Here is a 16750-nt window from a genome sequence, read left to right as displayed (position 1 = left end):
TCTTTTTATCCTCCAGATGTGAGCGACCCTTATCTAAATTCTCCCATGGAGTCTTCCATATATCTGGCAATACAGCAGGCTACATGTCCTAAGGAACTTTCCCAGCAGAGAATACTTGGTAAACTGGAACAATATTCAAACACCTTTTGGAAATGTACAGGTGAGTCAGCGGAAAGGCAAGGGGAATTACTAGAGGCTGGAAATGAGAGAACAGAATCCAAAGAATCAGAGGAGCTGCACTAAGTATTAAGTGATTGTTTCTCAGCTCAACCCTACCCTCTACAACTCATCTCCGTGATCTGGGCCTACACTTGGTAAACCACGTTTCTGCTTCTCTAGCTGATCATGACCAGGCTCTGCCAAAAGGAGGAGCGAGAGAGAGAGGCTGCAAGGCTGCAGGAGGGAGGAGGGACCTGCTCCTCCTGCATTTGCAGATCCTGTGAGCATCACCCCCAGTTAAGCTTCAGCTTCTGCAGTGGTTCCTGCCTGCAGCAGCAGATGTATCCAGTTTGCAGTGTCCCGGTACCTCCAGAAACAGCCTCGTTCAGCCCCTCTCAGCAGCCGCTGGGGGAGAAAGCCCTCCTCAAATGATCTGAATTTCAGCTCCTGGGGCCCCACCTCCAAGTTTCCAAACATCTACGTTTTAACAATTCCTGCCCCTCTCTTTTGTTCCCCCAACCCTGGGAGTGGTAGCTACTCCCTGCTGATATGAAGCTTCTCCTTCATATCTTAGTCTTCCAGTAACACCTAGTTACTGGTTCTTTCTACTAAATTCTCTGTTAAAATAACTGGTGTGGTTTTAGTCTCCTGGCAGGACCCTGTCTGACCCGGCAGCACTAATGTTGGTAGTTTGTCATGGTGCTGATCTCAGGTGGCAAAAACTTGATTTTATTTATTATTTTTATTTTTTTAAGAAACAGGGTCTTTCTCTGTCACCCAGGCTAGAGTGCAGTGGTACGATCATAGCTCACTGCAGCCTCTACCTCCAGGGCTCAAGTGATTCTCCCACTTTGGCCTCTGAGTAGCTGGATCGAGAGATGCACAACACCACACCTGGCTAATTTTTTATTTTTTGTAGAGGCAGGGTCTTGCTATGTTGCCCGGGCTGGTCCTGAACTCCTAGCCTTAAACGATCCTCTCACCTCAGCCTCCCAAAGCTAAGGAATTACACGCATAAGCCACCACACCCAGCTAGAACTTGATCTTTAAGGGTTATGCACTTGGTGGTGAAAGAGAACAAGAGAGAAAACCCAGGCTCCAAGCAAGGGAGAATGGCATCTCAGAGATCCTCACCACATTGCACAGAACTGAGGACTCCCCAAAGGCAATGCCCACACTAGTTAAATGAACAGGAAATGCACCTGTGGAAAGAGTCCCTGGAAGGCCTGTCTGTCTTGGCCTTAGCTTGGGGGGACACCAAAGAAAAGGTGAAAATTCTTCTCTGGAGAACTCCTCACAAGTCTGTTCTCTCAAGGAATTTAGAGCAGAAATTCATGTTTGCAAACTGCATTGAAAAACTCAAGCTGAGGCCAGGCACGGTGGCTCACGTCTGTAATCCCAGCACTTTGGGAGGCCAAGGAAGGCAGATCTCTTGAGATTAGGAGTTCAACATGGTGAAACCCCGTCTCTACTAAAAATACAAAAATTAGCCGGGCATGGTGGCAGGCGCCTGCTGTCTCAGCTACTCGGGAGGCTGAGGCAAGAGAATTGCTTGAACCCAGGAGGCGGAGGTTGCAGTGAGCTGAGATCACACCATTGCACTCAAGCCTGGGTGACAAGAGGCCAGGAGTTCGAGACCAGCCTGGACAACATGGTGAAACCCCGTCTCTACTAAAAATACAAAAATTAGCTGGATGTGGTGGTGGGCACCTATAATCCCAGCTACTCGGGAGGCTGAGGCACAATAATTGCTTGAACCCAGGAGGTGGAGGTGATGGTGAGCCAAGATTGCGCCACTGCACTCCAGCCTGGATGACAGAGCAAGACTCTGCCAAAAAACAAAAAACAAAACAAAACAAAAAGACTGGGCATGGTGTGGCTCACGCCTGTAATCCCAGCACTTTGGGAGGCCGAGGTGGGTGGATCACGAGGTCAGGAGATCAAGACCATCCTGGCCAACATGGTGAAACCCCGTCTCCACCAAAAATACAAAAAATTAGCTGGGCGTGGTGGCGCGTGCCTGTAGTCCCAGCTACTTGGGAGGCTGAGGCAGGAGAATCACTTGAACCTGGGAGGTGGAGGTTGCAGTGAGCCAAGATTGCACCACTGCACTGCAGGCTGGTGACAGAGCGAGACTCCATGTCAAAAAAAAAAAAGATGAATGCAGCCACTTTTGGTTGGGTATATTTTGTTACTGACTTAGTCACTTAGTCTCTTTTCTAACTGACATGCTGTGAAATTTATAAAATTGAACAATAAAGCCTTTTGCTGAGAAAAACAGAACATAACCATAGCTCTTTTTGTGCACAGCTGATTGTGCAAAGGAAACAAGAAAGACAATTATACAGAAGGGAAGCTTTCTCCCTGACCTTGACTATACTTATTTAGAAAAGGCCTGATTTGGAGCTGACAGGGAAGCTGCATTTTTGGTGACTAAAAGGGGTAAAGCAAGCTGTGGTTGGCAGCTGCTATCCACATGAACCAAGATTTCCTCTGAGGGTTAGACCACTGGCTTCCTTGGCTTTAGGGCCTTGCAACTTGGGCTGAACCATGTTACCAGCTTCCCTGGTTCTCCAGCTTACAGACAGTCTATCATGGGACTTTGCAGCCTCTATAATCATGTGACCCAACTCTCGTAATCCCTTCTATCTATATCTATATCTATAAACTATTGCTTCTATCTCTCTGCAGCACCTTGACTAATACAACTACCCATTCCATCTTACTAGAAAGACAGCGAAGGTAAATAAACATTCACATACCAGATATGATAAAATTTTAGCTAAAAATGTACTTATTCTGTCTTTATCATTATAAAGTAGAATTCTGGCCAGGTACAGTTGTCCATGCCTGTAATCCCAGCACTTTGGGAGGCCAAGCCGGGCAGATTGCTTGAGCCTGGGAGTTTGAGACCAGCCTGGGCAACATGGCAAAACCCCATCTCCACTAAAAATACAAAAATTAGCCAGGTACGGTGGCAGGTGCCTGTAGTCCCAGCTACTCAGGAGGCTGAGGTGGGAGGATAACCTGAGCCTGGGGAGGTTGAGGCTACAGTGAGCCATGATCATGCCACTGGACTCCAGCCTGGGTGACAGAGTGAGACCCTGACTTAAAAAAAATAAGAAATAATAAAGTAGAATTTTGGCCGGGCGCGGTGGCTCAAACCTGTAATCCCAGCACTTTGGGAGGCCAAGGCAGGTGGATCACGAGGTCAGGAGATCGAGACCATCCCTGGCTAACATGGTGAAACCCCATCTCTACTAAAAATACAAAAAACTAGCCGGGCGTGGTGGCGGGCGCCTGTAGTCCCAGCTACTCGGAGGCTGAGGCAGGAGAATGGCGTGAACCCAGGAGGCGGAGCTTGCAGTGAGCTGAGATCGCGCCACTACACCCCAGCCTGGGCGACACAGCGAGACTCCGTCTCAAAAAAAAAAAGTAGAATTTTGATCTAAATCCATTTGCCAAAAGAACACATAACCTTTTTTTTTTTTTTTTGCGACCGTCTCAGTTTGTCATCCAGGCTGAAGTGCAGTGGCATGCTCATAGCTCACTGCAGCCTCCACCTCCAGGGGTCAAGGGACCCTCCCACCTTAGCCTTCTGAGTAGCTGGGATTACTAGTATGCACCACCATGCCTGGCTAATGTTTTTATTTTTGGGACAGACAGGGTCTTGCCTTGATGCCCAGACTGGTCTTGAACTCCTGATTTCAAGTGATCCTCCCGCTTTGGCCTCCCAAAGCACTGGGATAACAGGCATGAGCCACTGCACCCGGTCAGAAGCTTCATTTGTTAAGATGTACCTTGTAGAGCAGAAAAAGCACTTGATAAGATTCAATACACATTCATGAAAAAAAAAAAAAGCTCTCAACAAACCAGAAATAGAAAAGAATTTTCTCAACCTAACAAAGGACATCTATAAAAAACAAACAACCTATAGCTAACACCATATTTAATGGTGAAGGACTCAACGCCTTCCCCCTAAGATCAGGAACAAAGCGAGGATATCCACTTCCACTACTTCTATTCAACATTGCACTAGTCAGTGTGACAAGGTGAGAAAAAGAAAAAAGAAAACTATCTTTTTTCACAGATGACGTGATTGTCTATGCAGAAAATCCCAAGAGATCTAGACAAACTACAAGGTTTAGTAAGTGAAGGTCACAAGATGAGAAGTCAATATGCAAAATCAACTGTATATTACACATCATTTCTGTGGTATTCTGGCCAAAGTGTGCAACCTAAATTAATCACAAGGAAACATCATATATTTTGTACAGTAAGTGATATCTGACAAAATCACTGACCTCTACTCTTCAAAAACATCAAAGGCACACACCCAAAGTCACAGGAGTCTTCATTCCTTCCGTTCTCCCTCCCTCCCTCCTTCCCTTTTATGTTTTTTTTTTTTTTTTTTTGAGACGGAGTCTCGCTCTGTCGCCCAGGCTGGAGTGCAGTAGCCGGATCTCAGCTCACTGCAAGCTCCGCCTCCCGGGTTCACGCCATTCTCCGGCCTCAGCCTCCCGAGTAGCTGGGACTACAGGCTCCCGCCACCTCGCCCGGCTAGTTTTTTATATTTCTTAATAGAGACGGGGTTTCACCGTGTGAGAGGCTGGTCGTGAACTGCTGACCTCAGGTGATTCACCCACCCCGGCCTCCCAAAGTGCTGGGATTATAGGCGTGCGCCACCCACGCCCAGCTTCTTTCTTTCTGTGACAGCGTTTTGACGTTGTTACCCAGGCTGGTCTCAAACTCCTGAGGTCAAGTGATCCACCCGCAGTGGCCTCCCAAAGTGCTAGGATTACAGGCATGAGCCACCACACCAGGCCTTCTTTTTATTTTTTAATAGAGACGGGGTCTCAGTATGTTGCCCAGGCTGGTCCCTAACTCCTGGGCTCAAGTGATCCTCCTACCTCGGCTTCTTAAAGTTCTCGGATTACAGGCGTGAGCCACTGTGCCTGGCTGTCACAGGAACTCTTTTTAATGAATGGAAACCAAGGAGATGTGACAAATCAACGCAATGCGTGATTCTGCATTTTCTTTTGCTGTAAATAACATTATCGGGGCAATGAAGAAAATGTGAAGAAAGTCTGAGATCAGATGATATAGCACTGTATCAATGTTAATTTCCTAACTTTGTAATTGCACTGTAGTCAAGTAAGAAATGTCTCAGCTTTCAGGAAATACTCACTGGAGTATTCAGGGATAAAGGGGCATCATGCACATAATTTACGCTCAGTGCAGAAAAAAAATATGTACATATTTGTTACCTTTGGGGAATATGAATGAAGAGTATATGGAGGCCGAGGCAGGCAGACTGCTTGAGCTCAGGAATTTGAGACAAGCCTGGGCCACGTGGCAAAACCCCATCTCTACAAAAATACAAAAATCAGCTGGGCATGGTGGTGCAAGCCTGTAGTCCCAGCTACTTGAGGGGCTGTGGCAGGAAAATCACTTGAACCTGGGAGGCTGCAGTGAGCTGAGATCGTGCCACTGCACTCCAGCCTGGGTGACAAAGTGAGATCTCGTTTCAAAAAACAAAAGAGTAGGCCAGATACATACAGTGGCTCACATGTGTAATCCTAGCACTTTGGGAGACCGCAGCAGGTGGATCACTTGACCTCAGGAGTTCAAGACCAGCCTGGGCAACATAGTGAAACCCCATTTCTACAAAATATATTTAAAAATTAGCTGGGCATGGTGACTCCCACTAGCTACTTGGGGGGCTGAGGCGAGAGGATCACTTGAGCCCAGGAGGCAGAGGTTGCAGTGGGCTGAGATCATCCCACTGTACTCCAACCTGAGCAACAGAGTGAGACCCCCATCTCAAATAAATAAATAAACAAACAAACAAATAAAATGAAATATATGGTTTAAAAAAGAGACAGTTTGGCATTGGCATAAAGAAAAATACACATATCAATGGAACAGAGAAGAGAGTATAGAAATAAACCCACACATATTGTCAATTAATTCTCAACAAGGAGTCAAAATTATTCAATGAGAAAAGAGAAGTCTTTTTTTTTTTTTAAGTATTTTCAGTCAGGTGCAGTGGCTCAGGCCTGTAATCCCAGTACTTTGGGATGCCGAGGTGGGAGGATCACTTCAAGCTCAGGAGTTCAAGACCAGCCAGGCAATGTAGGGAAACCCCATCTCTACAAAAATTTTTTTTTTGTTTTGAGATGGAGTCTCGTTCTGTCACCCAGGCTGGAGTGCAGTGGCGTGATCTCGGCTCACTGCAAGCTCCGCCTCCCGGGTTCATGCCATTCTCCTGCCTCAGCCTCCCCAGTAGCTGGGACTACAGGCGCCCACCACCACGCCTGGCTAATTTTTTGTATTTTCAGTAGAGACAGGGTTTCACTGTGTTAGCCAGGATGGTCTCGATCTCCTGACCTTGTGATCCGCCCGCCTCGGCCTTCCAAAGTGCTGGGATTACAGGCGTGAGCCACCACGCCTGGCCAAATTTTTTAAAAAAATTAGCCGGGCATGGTGGCTCACACCTATAGTCTCAGCTACTCAGGAGGCTGGGGCTGGAGAATCCCTTGAGCCTGGGAAATGGAGGTTGCAGTGAGCCAAGATCATATCACTGTACTCCAGCCTGAGCAACAGAGTGAGACTCTGTCTCAAAATAAATAAAATAAATCAGCATTGTCAACAAACATATAAAAAAGATACAGAAAAGGGCCAAGCATAAGGGTCTTTATAAGAAAGGAAGGCTGGGTGTAGTGGCTCATGCCTATAATCCCAGCACTTTGGGAGGCTGGAGTGGGTGGATCGCTTGAGCCCAGGAGTTTGAGACCAGCCTGGGCAACACAGTGAAACCCTGTCTCTACAGAAAATAACAAAAGTTAGCCAGGAGTGGTGGTGTGCACCTGTAGCCCCAGCTACTTGGGAGGCTGAGATGGGAGAATCACTTGAACCTTGGAGGCAAAAGTTGCATTGAGCTGAGATCATGCCACTGTACTCCAGCCTGGGCAACGGAAATGAAATCCTGTCTCAAAAATAAAAGAAGTAAAAGAAAGATGGGCGCAGTGGCTCACGCCTGTAATCCCAGCACTTTAGGAGGCTGAGGAGGGCAGATCAGGAGGTCAGGAGTTCGAGACCAGCCTGGCCAATATGGTGAAACCCCGTCTCTACTAAAAATACAAAAAAAAAAGTTAGCAGGGCATGGTGACAGGCACCTGTAGTCCCAGCAACTCAGGAGGCTGAGGTAGAAGAATCACTTGAACCCGGGAGGCAGAGGTTGCAGTAAGCCGAGATTGCGCCACTGCACTCACTCCAGACTGGGCGACAGAGTGAGACTCTGTCTCAAAAAAAAAAAAAAGAAAAAAAAAGAAGGCAAGAGAGTTAGAGTTGGAGAAGTGACAATGGAAATGGAAGCAGGCATTAGAGGGACAGGAGTGCTGGCTTTGATGAAGGAAGGGCCACAAGCTGAGGAGGGCAGATGGACTCTAGAAGCTGAAATAGGCAAGGAAATGGATTCTCCCCTAGAGCCTCCAGAAGGAACACGGCTCTGCCCACACCTCGATTTTAGCCCAGTAAGAGTGATTTTAGACTTCTGACCTCCAGAATAGTCAGATAATACATTTGTGTCACTTTAAGCCATGATCCAAACTTGCTCTCTTCCCTGATGTGCAGTTTACCGCCCCGTGTCTGCCTTCTGTCTCCTCCGTACACTGGTGATCCTCCAGAGGGCAGCAATCAGGTGTGACTCACATCTGCCCCATGTCTTCCCAGCCCCAGCCCCTGGGGGAGACGGTGATGCAGGCATGAGGGGCAGAGGTCAGTATGGGATCCATCTCATAGCCCTGCTTACCTCATAGTCTTGCTCCCCAGCGCCTCCAGCTGAACTGCCCACCAGCACCTCCACGAAAGCTGAGCCATCATTCCCAATGTCCACACTGTGTATCTGCTCCTCCTTCTCCAACTGTGGGCAGAGAGAGAAGCCACTGTCAGTGCCTGCTCTGCCCCTGGGCTCACTGTGGGACCTCAGGATGAATTTCCTTTGGATCACCATGTCCCTGTAACGTCAACTCTGTGAGGGAGCACACCAGGGTTGACTGGTGCCATGAGTCCCCTCCACGCAGCATAGGGTATGGCATGGAGCAGGAATTGACAAAACAGTCACTGAATGAATGCACACGCCCCCACCCCACACATACCTGCTTCCCTGACCTCTCCAGACTCCACCACGTCAGCCTATCACACGCCACCATGGAGCTCTCCTTGGTAAGCACTTGTCAGAGTTATAACTTTATTCAAATCATCATGCAGACAAACAGCACATGTCACCCCTCACCCACAATTGCAGAGGACTCCAGGAAACCTCCCTGAGAGCAGGGGCTTTGTCCCATCTTGCTCACCACTAGTTCCTGGGTTTGAATCCCAGCTCTGCTGCACACTAGCTGTACGATCATGCCAGTTAACCTTTTGGAGCCTCAGTTTTCTCACCTGTAAAATGGGAATGACCACCATATCTAGGATCATGCACATAAATAATGGCCACAGGGCATGGTGAGGAGTAGGCAATTAACCACTGTCAGTCAGGAGGTATTATTAGTCAGTGCTTGACAACTCTTTGTTGAAAGAAGAAAAGAGCTACCTATAGGAGGCCTCATCTCAAAGGATCTGCCATTCCGGTCTGACAGATGAAGATGCAGAAAGTCATGTGGGCCATGTGGGCATGGGAGGCAGTTAGGTTGAGGCAAGTGTCCTACCTTCCAGTTTGGGGCTCTTTTATTAGGATCCTAGAATGACACATTATTGCAACTCTCAAAGTTACCTAGGCCAGGTGCAGTGGCTCAAGCCTGTAATTTCAGTACTATGGGAGGCCAAGGCAGTGGATCACTTGAGGCCAGCCTGGCCAACATGGCAAAACCCTTCTCTACTAAAAATATAAAAATTAGCCGGGCATGGTGACGCATGCCTGTAGTCCCAGTTCTTCAAGAGGCTGAGGCGTGAGAATCTCTTGAACCTGGGAGGCAGAGGTTGCAGTAAGCAGAGATCGTGCCACTGCACTCCAGCGAGACTCTGTCTCAAAAAACAAAACAAAACAAAAAACAAGGTACTTAGTCCACCACCCTACACTGCCCTCTCCTCCCACCCGTGATGATGACAGATGCTCCAATCTGCTCTGTTGCCTCCCTGTCAGATCATCTAGACATCATCTGCACACTGCTATCAACAGGAACACCATCGTATGGGAGGAAGGAGCCTGGACTTGGGGTGAGGTAGGCCTGGGCTCAAATACAGCAATGCCATTTCCAACCTATACAACCTTGGGTGACCTAGTCAACGTCTCTGTGAGGCAGTTTCCTCACGTGCAAAAAGGGAAGATGGTCATAACAACCCTCCTTCCTTGGCCAGGCACAGTGGCTCACATCTGTATAAGCAGCACTTTGGAAGGCTGAGGTGGGAGGATCACTTGAGGTCGAGAGTTCAAGACCAGCCTGGGCAACATAGCCAGACCTTGTCTCTACAAAAAATACAAAAATTAGCCAGGCATGGTGGCATATACCTGTGGTCCCAGCTACTCAGGAGGCTGAGGCGGGAGGATCACTTGAGCCAGGGAAGGTCAAGGCTGCAGTGAGTCGTGCTCGTATCACTGTACTCTGGGCGACAGAGTGATGAGACCTTGTCTCCAAAAAAAAACTTACCCTCCCTCTGAAGTAAGTTGAGATGACACACAGAGTTAACAACTATAACCACAACTGCGGCCAACATCCGAGTGCACTCAGTGCTCCTGGTATGCCAGACTCTTGCTAATAATACATGTATCTACTCTCCTGCAACGGCTCTGCCAGGCAGTTGCTAAAATTATCTCCATCTTACACATGAGCAAACGGAGGCAGGAAGTGATTATGTAACTTCACAGCTGGTGGGTGGCAAAGCCGGACCGGAACCCAGAAAGGCTGGCGACAGTCCATGCGTGCTCCTCCATCACACCACTAACGTGCTGGAGAAGGAAGATGGTGCTGGAGGAAGGGCCTGCCTAAGGCTGAAGCCGGCAGACCTCCTGCTGACTCCCCTGCCTCCACCGCCACTCCCAGCCCTGGGCCCTGGGCAGTGTACAGTGCTGCCTGGGCTCATGAGAAGTCCCAGTCTGGGCCGGGTGCGGTGGCTCACACTTGTAATCCCAGCACTTTGGGAGGCTGAGACAGGTGAATCGCTTGAGGTCAGGAGTTTGAGACTAGCCTGGCCAACATGGTGAAACCCCGTCTCTACTAAAAATACAAAAATTAAAATTAGCAGGGCATGGTGGTGAGCCTGTAATCCCAGCTACTGGGGAGGCTGAGGCAGGAGAATCACTTGAACCCGGGAGGCGGAGGTTGCAGTGAGCCGAGATTGTGCCACTGCACTCCAGCTTGGGCAATGGAGCGACACTCTTGTCTCAAAACAAAACAAAACAACAACAACAACAAAAAAAACAAAACAAAACAAAAAAAACACACACACACAAAAAAAAACAAGAAGCCCCAGTCTGACTGCTTAGCCTCTGGCCAGGCTTTGTGACTCTTGACCAGCCACAACAGCCTCCTTTCTGTGCCAAGAACAGTCTGGCTCCTTCCCACCTCAGGGCATCTGCACCTGCCAATCCCCCTGTCTGGACCACTTTTCTCTCAAACATACCCATAGCTGGGTAAAAGTTTACCTTCTGTGCTTCAGGTGCCCACTCAGATGTCACTTCAGACCATAAGTAGCCTACCTCGCCCCCTACCCGGTGCCACTCTCTATCTCCCTACCCGACTTTACTTTTCTTCATGTTTACTGCCTGGTGTTACACAGTTACATCTTTTTTGTTTGTATTTGTCTAGCATCTGTCTCTCCCGCTAGACTTTTAAGCTCCACGAGAGCAAGGACAATGTCTGAGTTGCTCCCTCCTGCGTCCCCAAGGCCAAGAACAGTGTCTGGTCCTTCCCAGCTCTGCTGATTTCCTGCTGTGTGATCCTGGAGCAAATGGTTTCACTTCACCCCTTGTGCCTCAGTTTCTGAACCTGTGAAATGGGGACAGTAAAAACGCCTACCTCATAAAGTTGTTGATAACATTCAAATTCATACCAAGAATGAGAAATAACATACCAAGTGCCTGGAATACTGCCTGGCACAGAGCAAACACTATATAAATGTCAGCTGTGAATATCATTAACACAGCAGGCCTCTAGTGCATTCCCAGTGGATGGACAGACAGACGCAGAAGAGGCCCCCAGCGACCGTTTGCAGAAGCTACTACTCAAGAGTTACTAAGCTGTAACTCTGGCTCTGTCCTCCCTTACCAGGTGGCCCTGTTGAACCCCTTCTCTGATGCTTGCTTGGGTGTCCCATCTGTCACAAGTGGATCATCATGGCTAACATTTTCAGATTCTCACCATGTGCCAAGTGCTTGGTGTATGAGTTTCCTGTTACTGTTGTACAAATTAGCAGAAACTTCGTGGCTAAAAACAACACAAATTTGGCCAGGCGCAGTGGCTCACGCCTGTAATCCCAAAACTTTGGGAGACCGAGGCGGGCGGATCACCTGAGGTCGGGAGTGCGAGACCAGTCTGACCAACATGCAGAAACTCCGTCTCTATTAAAAATACAAAATTAGCCAGGCGTGGTGGCCCATGCCTGTAATCCCAGCTACTCGGGAGGCTGAGGCAGGAGAACTGCTTAAAACTGGGGGGCGGAGGTTGCAGTGAGCTGAGATCGCACTACTGTATTCCAGCCTGGGCAAGAGGAGCGAAACTCCATCCCCCCTCAAAAAAAAAAACCCATAAATTTGTTATCTTATAGATCTGGAGGTCAAAAGTCTGAAACTGGGCCTTACAGAGCTAAAATCTAGATGCGGCAGGGCTGCGTTCCTTCCTTCCGAGAGCACTAGAGGAGAATATGTCTCCTTGCATGTTCAGCTTCTCGAGGCCACCTGCCTTCCTTGGCTCACAGTCCCTTCCTCGTCTTCAAAGCCGCTGAAAGCGCTGGCATCACTCCAGGCTCTGCTTGCATCTTCACAGCTCTGGTTCCAGCACTCTTGCCTCCCTCTTTCCCTTATAAGGCTTCCGGGGGTTACATGAGGTCCACTGGATAACCCAGGGCACTCTCCCCATCTCAAGATCCTTAATTTAATCAAACCCACAAAGCTCCTTTGGTCATTAAAATATTTCCAGGTTCTGGGGACGAGGACATGAACATCTTTTGAGCGCCACCGTTCTGTCCACCACACTTGGCTAAGCATGCACCAGGCATCACTGAAGCCTCAAAACCACTTTAAGTAGAAGGGTCTGTTACGACTCCAGTTTCACAGATGGGGAAACTGAGGCTCAGACAGGTTAAATCAATAGCTTACATGGCACACAAGCTAATAACTAGCAGAGTACTTCGGACCCAACTGCCTGACTGCAAAGCACTGCCCAATGCCACCACTGTTCTCAACTCCTTTCCTTCCATCCCTGAGTCAAACTCAACATCTTTACCTCTCCCACAATATTAAGCACAGCTCCTAAATCTGGTAGGATGGAGATGCTTTTATTTTAAATGAATGATTCCTACTGCATATATAACTATTTTTACTTTAAACACGCACAGGCACTCCCTGACATTTCTTCTTCATATATAAAAAAACTACTGGCTAGGAGCAGTGGCTCACGCCTATAATCCCAGCACTGTGGGAGGTGGAGGCGGGAGAATCACTTGAGGCCACGAGTTCAAGACCAGCCTGGCCAACATAGCAAAACCCTGTCTCTACCAAAAATACAAAAAGTTAGCTGGCTGTGGTGACACACACCTTGATAGTCGCAGCTACTCAGGAGGCATGAGAATTACTTGAACCTGGGAGGTGGAGGTTGCAGTGAGTTGAGATGAGCCACTATACACCAGCCTGGGCAGGTGACAGAGTGAGACTCTGTCTCAAGAGAAAAAACAACAGGCTGGGCACGGAGGCTCACACCTGTAATCTCAGCACTTTGGGAAGCCAAGGCAGGCAGATCACTTGAGGCCAGGAGTTCGAGACCAGCATGACCAATATGGTAAAACTCTTTTTCTACTAAAAATATAAAAATTCTCCAGGCATGGCCGGGTACAATGGTTCACGCCTGTAATCCCAGCACTTTGGGAGGCTGAGGCGGATGCATCACCTGAGGTCAGGAGTTCGAGACCAGACTGGCCAACATGGAGAAATCTCGTCTCTACTAAAAATACAAAAAGTAGCTGGACGTAGTGGTGCACACCTGTAGTCCCAGCTACTTGGGAGGCTGAGGCAGGAGAATCTCTTAAACCCAGGAGGTGGAGTTGCAGTGAGCCGAGATTGCACCATTGCACTCCAGCCTGGCCAACAAGTGAAACTCCGTCTCAAAAAATAAAAAAATAAAAAAATAAAAATTAGTCAGGCGTGGTGGTGTGCACCTGCAATCCCAGCTACTCAGGAGGTTGGGTGACACAGCGAGACTCTGTCTCAAAAAAAAAAAAAGTAAAAAAATACTTTTAAAAATTCTGATAAAAATGTTTATACATAGAGGCTGTGGGTGGTAGCTTATGCCTGTAATCCCAACACTTTGGGAGGCCGAGGCAGGTGGCTCACTTGAGCCAGGAGTTCAAGACCAACCTGGGCAACACGGTGAAATCCTGTCTCTACTAAAAACAGAAAAATTAGTTGGGCATGGTGGCATGCGCGTATAGTCCCAGTTACTCAGGAGGCTGAGGCAGAAGAATCACTTGAACCTGGAAGGCAGAAGTTGCAGCGAGCCGAGATCATGCCACTGCACTCCAGCCTGGGCGACAGAGCGGACTCCATCAGAAAAAAAAAAAAAAAAAAAAGTGGCTGGGCACAGTGGCTCATGCCTGTAATCCCAGCACTCTGGGAGGCTGAAGAGGGTGGATCATGAGGTCAGGAGTTCAAGACCAGCCTGGCCAAGATGGTGAAACCCCTTCTCTATTAAAAATACAAAAATTAGCCAGGCGTGGTGGCGGGTGCCTGTAATCCCAGCTACTTGGGAGAGTGAGGCAGAAGAATTGCTTGAACACAGGAAATGGAGGTTGCAGTGAGCCGAGATTGCACCACTGCACTCCAGCCTGGGCAACAGAGCAAGACTCAATCTCGAAAAAAAAAAAAAGTTTATATACACACGGAAACAACCCAATACATGTCTATCAATTGATGAATGGATAAACATTGTACAATATATTTATGGAATATCATTCAGCTATTAAAAACAATGAAGTTGTGATATATGCCACAACATGGATGAACCTCAGAAACATTATGCAAAGTGTAACAAGGTTAAGTGTAAAAGACCACATATACATTTATAAGTCCAGAATAAGCAAATCCAGAGAAGCAGAAAGTAGATCAGTGGTTGCCAAGGGCAACAATGGGGAGAGAATAAGAAGTGACTGCTAATGGTTATGTGGTTTCTTTTTGGAGTGATGAAAATATTCTGAATTAGAGAATGGAGATGGTTGAAGAACATTGTCAATAAGCTGGAAAAAAAAAAAAAAAAACCCTGAAATGTGCACTTTATTTATTTATTTATTTTTGCTTTTTGTTGAGACAGAGTCTCGCTCTGTTGCCTAGGCTAGAGTGCAGCAGTGCGATCTCAGCTCACTGCAACCTCTGCCTTCCGGTTCAAGGGATTCTCTTGCCTCAGCCTCCCGAATAGCTGGGACTACAGGCACGCACCACCACCCCCGGCTACTTTTTGTATTTTCAGTAGAGACGGAGTTTCATCATGTTGGCCAGGCTGGTCTTGAACCCCTGACCTCAAGCAATCCACCTGTCTCAGCCTCCCAAAGTGCTGGGATTATACAGGTGTGAGCCACCACATCTGGCTGAAATGTGCACTTTAAATGGTTAAAACAGTAAATTTTATGTGAATTTTATCTCAAAATAAGACATGAGTGCTCAGTATGTATCAGCTGTGAGGATAAGGACACAAGATGACTATCATCTGTGGCCTGGGTTCATGTGCATGCACCTTTCTCAGGGAGACACGGTTCATGATATGAACTGTTCCTGAAACAAACATGGCACAGGAGGGCAAAGTTCCTGAGAGATATATTGCTAAAAAATTGTTCCACGTTGATGAAATGCAATCTTTTTTTTTTTTTTTTTTTTTGAGACAGAGTCTTGCTTTGTCACCCAGGCTAGAGTACAGTGGCACGATCTCGGCTCTCTGCAACCTCCACCTCCTGGGTTCAAACAATTCTCCTGCCTCAGCCTCCCGAGTAGCTGGGATTACAGGCGCCCGTCACCGGACCTGTCTAACTTTTACATTTTTAGTAGAGACAGGGTTCCACCATCTTGGCCAGGTTGGTCTTGAACTCCTGACCTTGTGATCCACCTGCCTCAGCCTTCCAAAGTGCTGGGATTACAGGCGTGAGCCACTGCGCCCAGCCATGAAATGCAATCTTATGCATCATTTAAAAGGATAAGGTAGGCCGCACACGGTGGCTGACACCTGTAATCCCAGCACTTTGGGAGGCCAAGGCAGGAGGATCACTTGAGGTCAGGAAGTCAAGACCAGCCTGGCCAACACAGGGAAACCTCATCTCTACCAAAAATACAAAAAGTAGCCAAGCCTGGTGGCATGTGCACCACTGCACTCCAGCCTGGGCGACAGAGCAAGATTCTGTCTCAAAATAAATGAATGAATGAATGAATGAATGAATGAGGTAGAAATTTATGCAGTGTGCATCTCCAAAATACACTGTTACTTCAAAAACACACACAAGGGAACAGTGTATATACCATGCATTTTTTAAAACGGGATGGAGGGGGTAGGTATATATGCTTGTATGTGTACAGAATGACCCAGGAAGACCACCCAAAAAAACTGCTAATGCTGGTTGCATCAGGAGAGAAGAATGAGGGAGCAGGAGTTGGAAAGGAAGCAGGGAGGGATGGAAAGGGTGAGGGGAGATTTTCTTTTTAGTGTATACCCTTTTGCCCCTTTTGAATTTCGCACTATATGCATATAATACCCATTCAGAAAGCAAATATAATAAAATCACAATGGCCAGGTCTTGTGGTTCTCTCTGTAATCCCTGTAATCCCAGCTATGCAGGAAGCTGCCTTCAAAAAGCTCAAAAAAAAAAAAAAAAAAAAAAAACAAATTAGTTGGGTGTGGTGGTGTGCACCTATAGTCCCAGCTACTCAGGAGACCAAGTTGGGGGATCACTTGAGATCAACAGTTCAAGACCAGCCTTGGCAACATAGTGAGACTCCATTTAAAAAAACAATCAAATATAAATAAATAAAACCATAATGTTATCTCAATACAACCGAATACTATACAGAAATGACAATAGGCCAGGCGCAGTGGCTCATGTCTGTAATCCCAAGGATTTAAGAAGCTGAGGCAGGAGGAATGCTTGAGCCCAGGAGTTCAAGACCAGCCTAGACAATACAGTGAGACCCCATCTCTGCAAAACAAGACAAAAATTAGCCTGGAGAAGTGGCACATGCCTGTCGTCCCAGCTATTCAGGAGGCTAAGGTGGGAGGACCGCTTGAGCCCGGGAGGTTGAGCCTGCAGTGAGCTGAGATGGTGACACTGCACTCCAGCCTAGGTGACAGAGTGAGCCCCTATCTCAAAAAAAAAAAAAAAAAAAAAAGACAATAGGAGT

The 16750-nt window shown here is 47.6% G+C and overlaps 1 protein-coding gene across 1 annotated transcript in view; it reads right to left on the bottom strand.

The window, feature by feature from the left end:
* XRCC1 (X-ray repair cross complementing 1) overlaps positions 1-16750 on the bottom strand; it is a 33596-nt gene that overhangs the window by 10651 nt on the left and 6195 nt on the right. Inside the window, exon 3 of the mRNA XM_003915641.3 lies at positions 7973-8083. Coding sequence (XP_003915690.1) covers positions 7973-8083 — 111 coding nt within the window. The remainder of the gene's footprint in view (positions 1-7972; positions 8084-16750) is intronic.

Source organism: Papio anubis, chromosome 20 (genome assembly GCF_008728515.1).
Source record: "Papio anubis isolate 15944 chromosome 20, Panubis1.0, whole genome shotgun sequence".
Classification (NCBI taxonomy): Eukaryota; Metazoa; Chordata; class Mammalia; order Primates; family Cercopithecidae; genus Papio; species Papio anubis.
Note: the sequence above shows the minus strand (reverse complement) of the source record. Positions and strands in the feature narration are given on the sequence as shown.